At 38.9% G+C, this 12,732-nt stretch overlaps 1 protein-coding gene across 29 annotated transcripts in view; it reads right to left on the reverse strand.

The window, feature by feature from the left end:
• Positions 1 to 12,732, reverse strand: part of BBX (BBX high mobility group box domain containing) — a 245,215-nt gene that overhangs the window by 31,018 nt on the left and 201,465 nt on the right. For all 29 annotated transcript variants that reach the window (XM_074332306.2, XM_074332334.2, XM_074332388.2 and 26 more), the window contains 2 exons: positions 2,658 to 3,666; positions 1,521 to 1,659 (listed from right to left, as the gene is read on the reverse strand). In XM_074332306.2, the coding sequence (XP_074188407.1) occupies positions 1,521 to 1,659; positions 2,658 to 3,666 (1,148 nt within the window). The remainder of the gene's footprint in view (positions 1 to 1,520; positions 1,660 to 2,657; positions 3,667 to 12,732) is intronic.

Genomic DNA, 12,732 nt, shown 5'->3' on the forward strand with positions numbered 1-12,732 from the left:
TGGCTCCTTAGAAATGATTTAAAAAACAAACAAAAACAAAAACAACCCACACAGCAATCTCTTTTCAGGGACAGATTTTCAAAAGATTGCTTCACTATTCCTGTTCCTCAAGGACGACTGGTGAAAACCTCTCTCTCACAGCTTCAGTGGTTTCTAATGGAAGCATCACAGAACTTTCTGGTGGGGAACCCTCCTGCCTGCTTTATTCCCCTAGGACTTCACACTGTCTGCACCGAGACCTGCTTCTCTCTTGTCGTCAGAGCGCCGGGAGTTCCAGGAGATAGAAACCACTGGTCCTGACGCTCAGTGGTCACTTTTTTAGGAAGTTCTGCATTTGAAAGTATCATTTCAAATGATAGGATTTGAAATGAGGATTTTCACGTCATTTACTGAAGCATAATGTAAGCAAAACTAATCCAAACTACTCTGGACTTGTAAAAATATTTGAAAGAAAATGTATAAAATTATAAATGTATCATCTCGATATATAAACAATCTTGAGGAATCATCAACATGAGAAATTATTTTCTACCTCCCACTTTGGGATGACCTAGAGCCTTAGAATTAGCCAGACTTTGAAGCACTGTAACATCCAAACAAAAATGTATTATTCCACAAACAGAAATGCAAATATTTATGAATAAACCAAATACAATATTCCTAATGCATAACATTTGCATATCTTAAAACATACTTATGAAAAAATACGGAAAATAAAAGAATGTATTTATTTCTGTTCAGTGTGTTCTTTTCAAATTGGGCTAAGGGAAATCTCAAAGGATTTTCAAAACAGTACAATTGAATATTCAGGTGCTCTCCTCATCAATATAAAGTACTGGATCTCCTAACTTAACTTGCAAAACGCTTCATATTAAGATTGGTATTAAGAGTCTGGCAGTACATAAAACATGAAATAATTCTTAATGATTTTATCATGATGGATGCTATTGCCTGATACTGCATTTCAATGTATAATTAATTACTGAATATTCTCTGTACCAGGAGAATATTCAATCTAATATTTTCATTTTAGAGCAATAGAACCTTGTTTAAACAAAACAAGGTTAGAGGTAGAAACATGATTTTACACCTTACATTTCAGCTGTTATTATTTTACAAACATGCACATGCCTTTAGAATCACTAAAGTATAAGAAGTATATACAGTGTGTAAAATGAGCAAAATGTAAATATACTTACAAAATTACATAATATCCACCGTCGACTTCAGACGGGAAAATGTGTCCTGACGATATTAAAGGACTTAACAATGTCACACCAATAATACAGGGTGGACTTCAATTCAAATTCGGGCCCTAAGTCTGATACTTAAAATGGGAATGATACTGTCACTTTCACAACCATGTTAATAGCAGGAATCATGTGACACACTTGATTTGTATTCCTCATGTATGTACTAAGACTGTAGTTAAGTGCTGCATGAATACTCAAGGAATAAGCAGAGATTTCTGTTTGCCGTGAAAACCCTGCCACACGTGGGGTCTGCAGTGCAATACTTACCCAAGGAGGGAGTCTTCCTTTGGCTTTGTCTTCTTGAACTTCTTGCTCCCACTGGTCCCACTCTGGTTAAATGTCCAGCTTTCTTCATTCCAACACCCTTCATGATCAGAAGAGTTTCCTTTTCCTGAGCTTCGTTTCCCTACGACATTCGAGAGAGAGGATATAGTTGGTATATTGGGATGGGAGGGAAATCATTTTAGTTGCTTCGCACGTGACCTCTTGACCCCTTAGGTATCATTGGCACGAGGCTACTGATAACTATTTCAGAGAACTCAGTGATTCATGATGGACCACACTCAACAACAGAACACGTAAGAAAGGGACTTACAGCCTCTGAGATAAGTTGTGATAATTCAACAGGTATTGTGCGACTCCAGAGACAGACCAACTACTGCTAACTTTTCCATTACAGATTCAGCCTAATGTGTGGGAGCCTGTGCTGGGGGCACTATTGATTCTAATTACCCAAGATTTATTGGAATGACATCCCTGGAGAACTATGTACTTGCAAGGATCTTCATTCAGGCTTGTTAGACCTATTATTCACACATCTCTAGTGGGAATTTAGTTTGGCATAAGGCAATCCTCCAGCCAGATGCTGTATTTTAAAATAGATGAATTATATGGAACACTCTATGAAATAAAGGTATACCGTTAACTGGCTTCTGGATACTATTATGTTTTAAAGAGCCTTCACTTCAGTTATAGTTCTGATCACCTAATGGAGAAGGATACGTAAGTTATTTGCTTCTGGAGCCTACAGGTCAAGATTCTGCCAAACACATCTCCTTGAGTCAGGAAATTCTCTCCATTGGTTTTAAAAACCAGACTAAGAGCTCCAAACATGTAATACTGATCCTTCAAAACAAAAAGCCAGTCCACATCGGTAAAAAAAAAGTTCTAATTACTTTACTACATACAAGACTACCTACTAAATGAATACAAACTCTCCTCAACGGCACTAGAAAACACGTGGGTAAGATGACAAATGTTTATGATCTATAAACCATAAAGAACTGTACGAACATATATGATTTCGATACCATGTTGTTCTTTATGGTGGTTCTTTTCAATAGGTCTAAAGGAGAAATTCTGCGAGATGTCCACTTTCTTTTCAGATTTGTAGACATCACTCACCTCGGTCCACATTGGCTCGCAGAGAGGTGAGCATGCCCTCAGACACCAGGGTTTTATAAAGAGCACCTTTGCAAGACCTCTCGGATTTCCGGGAGCCACAAGTCTCTATTTTTCTGGGACAGTCGCCGTCCTCAGTCTTGGTCTGTGCTGACAGGTTGGGTGGTAGTGCATCCTCTGTGGGGGTCAACTGTTCTGCTTTTATACCCTCTGGCACCTCACCAGACATGTTCTTGCTGGCAGAAACACTGATGAAATCTGGAGGTCTTGACTCTTTGGTGGTGTCTGAGGATTTCTCCTTGGACATTTTCTTCTCTCTTGATTTCACTTTTTTCTTTGGCGCCTTGGCATCCAAAATGCTTCCCTTGCCACTGGAGGATGTGCGGACCTTCTTGCGGGGGGTTTCTCCAAGTTTTTCAATGCCCCAGTCTCCCTTTGCAACAGCTTCAATGGTGTATATGACACTCTCGATGTCAGACTCTGAGGACTGCCTCTTTTTGCAAGTCTTCTTGGGGGTGGATTTATCATTGCCATGTCGATCCACTTTGCTCTTCTTCTTTTTCTTTTTTAGCTTTTCTGGTTTGTTTAGTGCTGTGGGATCCTCAATGATCATAATTCCATGAGGATGGCACATGTGATCCTTTCTACTGGGAACATCGCTTATTATTATCTTGCTGCTGGCAGAGTAAGAAAAATCAGGGAAGTGACTACATTTTTGATCTTCGTCTATTTCTTCCTTTTTAGTTTCTTTGGGATCTTCCATTTTTATAGCCATTACATCATCCATCCGCAGCTCCTCAAAGCTTCTTAATTTCTTAGCATCTCCTGCATGTTCCTTTGCTGATTTTTCAAATTCTGCTTCCTTCTGTAACCTGGCTTCATCCGTTTTCTCCATTTTTATTTCTCTTTCTTCCTTTGCCTTCTCCAATTCTTTAATTCTTCCACCATCTGAGTCTTTTGCTTTTATTAGCTTGGATTCTTCCATTTTCATCCCCTCTGATGCCAGACACATCTATACAGTTAAAACAAAAATGAAAGAACAACAAAAAGTATCCTTATTATTCCACCCATACTCGACATGAGCTTTAAACTTTTAAATGATATCCCTTTTAAAAAATGAAACAAATTTCAAATTTTACAATAATCCGTCCACTTCTGCCAACCTAACTTAAATGATTCAAATTAATAAAAGGTTTTAGGCATCATGATATATTCGTTAAACTCTAGAGAAGCGTATACCGAATTCTCATTTTCCAGCTTCACCAGAAGCTTTTCCTATGAAAACATGACTTGATTAAAGGAGGATGGGATCCAGAGTTGAAAGACCTGAGTTTGAGTCTTAGTTTTGTGACTTGTTAACTCTGTCCTAGAATGAGTCGTCTTACTCCTTCGTTGCCTTTGTAAAATAAAAATGGTAAGAACAGTTGTCTCAGAGGATTCTGTGAGGTCTAACAATATATTTATAGCAGTACTCAGTAAATCATTTCCAAACTCTGTTCAGATGTTTGCCCTTCCTTTTTTCTTGGGGAAAATGAGAAAAACAGTAATCATTTCCACCTACCCACTTGATTCAATAAACTACTACAGAAGGTTTTGGTTAATGAACAAATCTTTATCGGTCCACAAATGCAGATATTAATAACTCGAAGATCACAAAAGCTCTGAAAACTACGTGGTGGTGGTTTTGTTTGTTTGTTTGGTTTCGATTTTTAAACTCATTTGGTGGCAAACTCAATCTCATCCAAATGAGTACTTGGCTGCAAATTCTGACCAGAACCAATGTGAAACCACTTAATATTTTAATTTATCTCACTTAATATGACTATTCATATGCTTTTGCTATCAGAATCTTTGTGCATATGAACATGCACTGGGGGAATTAATTGCACAGTGTAAGATACATATACTGTATTGTTTTCCTAAAATCGGAAAAATTGTGAATACCAAAAAAACACCTGGCAGCAATTTGGTTAAGTTTTTAAACTCCCCAAATTTCACATATAGGACACTAAGGAGACACTTACCATGCAGGGCAGCACAAGAATTCTTAAACATTACTCATTTTATCTACTTTGCATTAAGCAACTTAGAGGAAAAAGAGTACTGGAGCTTCCTAAGCCCCCACGTCAAGTACATGAGTGGGCAACTGATGTGTTTTATGAGAAAAATCACCATTTTTCTCAGAAATGGCAATTTCTTTCAAATGGCAAACTATCACCAATTGTTAACATCTGTAAAATTCCTTTTTCAAATTAAATTTTTAAATGGATCATATAATACATTAAATTAAATATCATATGCTCTTTTATCTCATTTTTTTCCCCTTAGTACTTTCAACTGCCTCTCAAATTCTTCCATGAGAATTATGATTAGTAAGTCTGGGAAGAAATTGGAGGAGTGCGGGTGGGGCAGACAGTACAAGTTTTTTTTTAATAAACATGACAAGAGTATCTAGCCCTTCAGATTATTGATAGGGAAGATCTGAAATATTATGGGTTTGCAACAAAGCTTTTTCAGGAAATCATGTAAGTTAACTTTTAGATCTCAGCAAGTAGTTATGAAGACTAAGAACTTCCCTTTATTAAGTCTAACAAGAAATTAAGATCAAAGCAAAATGTTATCTTAATTCTGAAACACAAATACATTTAATCTTCTCTGCTTCATGGGAGATTTGCTGTTTTTTTGTATCAATTTTGCAATACTTTTTATTTTCCATTCTCAATAATCGGAGCCTTTCATTAATGTAACTATTCCAATGTGAGGAAAGAAGCTACACTAGTTCTGGAAAGAAGGCTAGAAAGGAATCCTCAAGGTAATTTTATGGTTTTTCAATCACCATCACTCTGGTGGCCTTTAATAAGTCATTTTAGGGAACTTTTACCATCGAGGCGCTGGTTGTTACAGTGACATGCCAATAATTTGCATTTGCACAAGTTCATCTTAGCAAACCTAGTAACTTTGCAAACTCTTCTTTGCTTCAATGTATTTCAAAATGATTTTCCTCATCACCCGATAGGATTCTACAGTTAGGAATGAAATGGAACAAATGCAGATGTTCACTTTGGGACATATTCCAGGAAATAGCATAATATTTCTTGTGAAGTTAATTACACTGAGCACTAGTCATGCTTTACTTCCCTGTTTCAGGCTCTTAGAAGTTTTTTCACAAATAGAGTATGTTAATCCTAAATTACAAGAAAAACAATTATGTTCTTGGAAGTGAAACTATAAAAATAAAACAAATAACTCCTAATCAAAAACTACAAATCTCACTAACCAAAACCCCAAACACACAAATCAGACTCTCAGAGTTGGGTGTCACTCAAGAAGTTCTAATTCAACATGTTTCTCAGCGTAGGAATTCATGTTACTACTATATTCCTTACAGTTGTTATCCAGCTTTTTGTACAAAAGCAGTGACCACAGAAGGCAGTCCTGTTTGAAATTTTTGAAATATCGAGCAAAAATCTATCACCCTCTCAGTCCTAGTTGTTCCCTGAAGCCACAAAAATTAATCCACTCTTTCTCGCATGGAATAGACTTTCAAATCCTGGAAGACAGACTTTACGTTCCCACAAATCTCTTCTCCTGGCATGACGTTCCAGGTTCCTTAGACCGCTTATCCCACGTAAAGGCTTCCCGACCTTTTACAAGTTGGATCGCTCTTACCTAGATGCAGTATGGTGTTCCGAAGTAAGAACAGGCTTTATTGAAATGAGCTAGGTTTGTCACCAAGTACCATATCTTACTTGCCTAAGGCCACAGTGAGCTATGTAGCTTAGACTTGAACTCATCTGAGGAAACAGAGGCCGAGAAATGGGGTAACAGTACGACAGCACGTCCTCCACCAGACTGTCGTGAGACAAAGGTGAACAGATGTGTTTGAATACAACGTGCAAATGGCATAAATCTTTACAAGGGTTGGGGAACACTGAGGCGTCCATTTAGCAATGTCTTTCTTAGATAAAGCTCCTAGCCTTTCTGGAATACTCCAGATGAGAAGTGGAACTATTTGTCAGTTGACAGGGACATGAATCTTCGAATGGGCCCCAAAGACAAATCCGCACCCCACCTTTGAAAAACAGATCACATTTCTGACTTGTTGGGCTTGTGGTCAATTAAAATCCTGGATTTCTTTACCCACATAATATGTTGGGAAGCTTGGCCCCTCCCATTCTGTCTTTATATTTTTTTGTACCTAGATGCAAGATTTCCCGTTTTTCCTTATGAAGTTTATCCTTTCAAAATTGAATTCAATTACCTTTCAGCTTTGTGTTATGGACACATTTGATAAAGCGGCTTTTTATGTCTTCGTCCAAATCTTTGGTAATAATGTTGAGTAGGACATGGCCAACGACAGAGCCTTCTGGCAAACCTCTAGGAAAGTCAACCCTCTCATCAAGTTGATTTGAACATCAAAAATCTTTAATAATCCAAGAATTCACAATCCAGTCTAAATTCCCCCCATTTTGTTCATGAGGACATAAAACTGTCAAAAGTCTTGCTGAAATCTGGATAAGTATGCCAACAGCGTTCTCAGCCTATTTTATAATCATACCAAATAGAAAATGAAGATGGCTTGTGCATCAGTCAGGGTCTGACTAGGCAGACAGAAACAACTTAGGCATGTCTAGACAAGGGCATAAGTTGGCTACACGGGTCATGAAGAATGAAGACATCCAAATAGGAACGGGTGAGTTAACCCAGGGATTAGCCACAGCAAAAAGCCACAAGAGGTACATATGGGGGAAGAAGTGTTACTGGAGCACAGGGGCTGGATCCTGTGGAAGACGGAACCACGATGGGCCTGTCTGGAGGGAGCTGGATGCATAAAAGAGATGCTGCCTTTGCTGTACCCCCACCCGCACCCCTCCTCATTCCTTCTCTGCACCACCCGGCCTCTCTCTTCCTCCCATTCCTTAATCCCTGGCCAGTGTCTCCCACTGGCTAAAATCAGCTGGCAATTGGGACACAGGACCAGGAAAGGCAGTCTACAGGTACCTGGGATATAAGCCAGCACGCAGGGCAAACAGACTCTGGGTTAGTGCATTTGACAGTGACTTTTTTCAGAGACTTTGATAATTTGCAGTTTTATCTTTTTTCTGTGAGTTCAAAAATAATATTAATAGGAAAAACTTGCAAGTTTCTAGGAATTAATCTTCTAAACAGAAGAATCTGGAAACAGCTATGGGTGTAATAACTCTTGGAAGATGCCATCACTCGTAGATGTGAGAAGTTCTGTATTGAAAGGCAGTCTCAAAATGCAGCGATTCTAGAGCCAGATTGTGTAGGACTGCAGACTGACAAGCCTTTTCTCTCAATATTTCTGTGTCTTGGTTTCCCAACCGATGAAACAAGGTGGTTGAAAGTATTTGCCTTAGGAATACTGTGAGGTTCAATGAGTTGCACAGGTACAAATCTTAAACCAGTGCTTGGAACAAAGCAAGAATAATGTATTGTGACAACCATCCCTCTGGGGCCTTATGCCATATAGAATAAATGTTTGCTATTAGCAGTAGTGATATTCATACTGGTATCACTAATAGCACATCACAACCCTGGTAGGCTAACTCCTTTAATTTTTCATTGTTGGGTTGAATGATTCTATAGTTGGAAGGAAAAAAAAGCATATACAACAAAATTAGATTCAGGAAGATTGTAAATCAGTTGTCTTTCAAGAAGCAACTCTTATAAAACACATAATTAAGCTCAGTTCTGCTTCTGGGTACAAGCGTATCTACTTTCATCTACTTCCGGGTGCACATAGCAACACTTCTGTGGGACTCAGGAAAGCGCACACACACTCCATTACGTAACTATGTTAGGATGGGCACACAGGGAAGTGTATCGTAGACACAAAAGAACATAGATCAGTGTGAACTCAGGTGCATAACACTGCATTGTGGGAAGCGCAGAATTAATGTCTGTTACTAATTAGTCAGGTTGCCCCTAATAGAAGGTTGGTAGTTAATCACGCCCTGAAACAGAACTTGCCTTAGAAAATGACAATTTATTTTTCTATTCTTATTTTAAATTGAACAATAACCTTCTTTTAAAGTGAGAGTGGGAAATCATCCATAGGACACCCTCTGGATGGAATTCCTATGGCTATATTCACAGAAGCTAAAATGTTAATGTTCTAAATCAAACGCTGGCCATAAATATTTGATATCCTGTTGTCTATTTCCTCAGGTACTACTCTATTTTTTATAACTGTAACTCAGGAGGTACAAAACGTATCCTGTTCACCTTTGTATTCTCCTCCAAGAATATCCTAGTACCTACCTTCAAAAGGAAGGCATTCAACAGATAATTGTCCTGACCTGAGGGGTTCATTAGTCCCGAAGTACTTGATAAGTGTGAGATGCATTCTGATTCATACCAAGGAAAGAGTTCCTTTATGAGATTATATAAAACAACGCTGACCGTGGCTCTGCTACTGGGTGGCCTAGACTAGCAATTACACTGTCCTCAGTTATGCTTCTTAAGAGCATCAGTGAAAATTAATCACCAGTATTTCAATTTTACCTATGAAACCATACGGGGAAACCACAGTGAGGTTTCTCCCTGTTCTGTGTAATCAGGACGGCACATGACTGTCAAATGACGTGCTACGAGAAATGTAACTCGCTCCCCCAAAGAAAAACAAAAACCATTATGTTGAAACTGAGATCCTAAGGATGTACATGCTGGATGGATATATAAAAAAGTACCCTCTTTAAAATAACTGCAAAGAAAAAATGCAACAGGAATACTGAAGGAGCGAGATGAAATGGTGGGATTACTTTCTATGCTCCTAGGTTCAGAGAGGCTGCCATTTTCAGTTCAGGTAAGACCACACCTTAGGATCATGGTTTGTTGTCAGGAACTTGCTTTAAAGACATAATAAATCTCTGTTGCAGTGAGCTTTTATCTCTTTGAATAAAAACATTTTTAAATGTATTCCTCTCTAAAGAAGTTAACATATCCATTCATTGCTTTGATATGTCCTGCTCTAAAAGATTTAGAGTAATAACCAGTGAAAACGAATTAATCATATGCAGTAGATAAGAAGTAATACTACAGATGTAGAAGCTCTTTAACAGGTACAAAGAAATGTGTAAGCAGTTTCAGAATGTATCATATTATTTCATTCTTAATTATGTTTTTTCTTTCATTGTCTATTACAAAGGAGCCAGCCAGATTAAAAACAAAGCAGTATGAAAACAGACCAACTGACACTAATCAGGAAGTTTTAATTTCAAGATCTCTGCTTTTTAGTACAAAACAAATGTTTTACAGCCAAGGTATGTTTACAATCATTTTGTACTGGCTTATTATCTGCCAAAATAGTGTAGACATAACCCTCAGATGGCATTTAGCAGTATTTTCCAAGATGTGCGTTTCCTCCATAATTAAAACCAGAATGGTTTTTGCCATAAAAATACACTAGCTGACGGTTTTAGAGAAAAAAAGAATAGCATCACTGCTAAGAAAATTCAATTTTCTTTATTATAAAAGATAACTGGTCTAAGTGTCTCTAAAAACGAAAATCTGGGCATATTAAATAGTTTATTTACTATTTGGTTTGCTGAAACAATTGGGCCAGTTGAAATGGTGGTTTAAATGTTTCTCTTTACTTACTACAGAGGGTGCCAAAAAAAATGTATACACATTTTAAGAAAGGAAAAATTGTATTAAAATTGTAATACTCAACATATACCTATAACAAAAGATGAATACAAGTCATGTGCATACATTTTTTTGGCACCCCGGTATTTTTTCTAACAATACCATTTCTGAAGACTCTGGATGGGGTGGAGGTGGCCTTTGCTCCAAAAGGCCATCCATTAAAGTCTCCTCCAAAGGTGTGAACGGAAGTTATTAGGTGCATTCGTATATTTCAGTTCCCCTAAAAATATGCTTGTGCAATTGGGAATGAAATGAGCAGTTTTAGACTAGGAGTTTTCTAAAAATGACTCACAACTCTGCATAAAAAGGAAAGAAACACACCACTTTCAAATAAAAGGCCTCCTCAAATATAACTATTAGAATTCAGTTATGTGATGTGACAGTGTAGGTGGAGCTCAGGTGGGAGCGACACGATGAGGTTCTGGGCTTAAGGAGGTGACAACAGCATGGAAGGGATAATGCACATCCATCGTGTATGAGGACACAACACAAAACTGTGAAACAGAGTCACACCTCAATCAAATACCACCTATAATTGGGAGCAGTGGGGGATGCTAATGGGACCGGAGGGGTGGGATTTCCTATCTTTTCAATATGGTATTTATATAGAATTTCTGTAATTTTACCACATCAGCTTTTCTTAAAGTGAGCCACAACTTTCCATGAGATTTAATTTTTACGGATCCTAGAATAAATCTATCTTTATCTATTTTATTTCAATTATAACTGGTTTTGCCAGTTAGAATATAAGAAAAACTAAGGAGCTGAGGCCTCTAAAAATGTCTCCCTTCTTTTTAATAAATAAGGTTAAGGACAACTTTTCCAATTTCCCACAACCAACCAGATCTATAATCTTGCTTACACACACACACACACACACACACACACACACTCGCATATGTGTGTGTGTGTGTGTGTGTATATATATACACACACACACACACACACATATCTTGCGCACACACGTGTATACACACACACAGGGCCCATCTGGAGAAATCCAGTATCTTTGTTCTTCAACTTCACCTTAACACATAACTAGTTTCATAAATTGACAGGAAGAAGAAAAGTACAACACAGACGACGAGTACCAGAGACCAAAGTCAGCACTGCTGCGGTGACTGGTTTTTGCCTATCTTCTGTGTTCAGAGGAACGTGGTCTCTGCTTTCCAAACTCACCTATTTACCTAGCTGGCAACCCCCTCTCGCTGACGTTTTCAGTACTGGATTTCTGCAGCTATCCACCCCTCCGCCCCCCTCAGTATCTTGCATCTCTTCTGTTGTACTAGCAGGACTTCCTTTTTGTCCACAAACATCCAAGCTTCCTGAATAGGGCTTCAAGGTCAGGGTTAAACTCCTGGAAGCCATTCTTTTCCCACACACTCAGGTTCTGACGTGAAGTCACCTCCGACACCCCACTCCCCTCTGACACCCCTTTTAATTTGCATCTCACATCACCTCACTCATCCAAATGAGTCCCATGCAACCTCCCTGTCTGCTCCTGCCTCCCCTTCCCACGGACAGCTCCCCCAACCCTGGGTCTTGTCCTCTTACACCTGCATGTCCAGAGGCTTTCCGCTCCACGCTGCACACCGCTGCCGAGTGTTTCTTGAAGCTCTGCTTTCATCACTGCACACCCCTGCCCCAAATCTTCAGTTGCTTCCCAGTATTTTCAAGTAGGAATTTCTCTGCTTCACACTGAACTCCCTCCCAATTCTGACTTGCGTAGAGCAACACTTTACCTTCCTCTTCCATAAATCTTCTCCACTCCCGCCTGTCTGATTTACTCGTCACCTACCTATCTCACATTTGCCTGGCATCTCCCCCATCTCTCCGGTTAATTATGTGTAAGTCACGATCCCTTACTATGTATGTGTGGTCAAGTATAAAAGAGGGAGATACATAAGTGGAAGTGGATTCTGGCAGACTTTGGCCTCGGAGTCAGGGCTCAGGAGAGGACGGTCACATTTGAAGAGCAAACACCTCCTTAAGGGGGCAGCACTTATTAGTTCTGACCAACTGCTCTTATGCAGGAAGGCTAGTCCAGTGTCTCCAGATCCTCTAAATTTTCATGAGAAATCAGATATTTGCATTTATTTGAAATCTATGAAAATACTGGCCACTCATTCAAATGTAAACTATAATATAGGTCAACAAATGGTGGGCCACACAAAGCATCTCTGCAAGTTGGATGTGGCCCAAAGGGTGCTATTTCACCTCTGTTCCCTAACAACTCCTTGAGGAACCACCTTTATGCTTTCTCCTCTGTGATGGTTCCCCAGAACATCGGGCTAATATTCATGTCTCCCTTTCCTGGTTTCACACATTCACTTTGTGTATCGCTCATCACTCAAGTGGAGCCCCGTCATTTTCAATGTATGGCTCCCTGTGAAATCATGTGCACAAT

This window comes from Rhinolophus sinicus, chromosome 17 (genome assembly GCF_057876585.1).
Source record: "Rhinolophus sinicus isolate RSI-liver-muscle chromosome 17, RSI-T2T, whole genome shotgun sequence".
Classification (NCBI taxonomy): domain Eukaryota; kingdom Metazoa; phylum Chordata; class Mammalia; order Chiroptera; family Rhinolophidae; genus Rhinolophus; species Rhinolophus sinicus.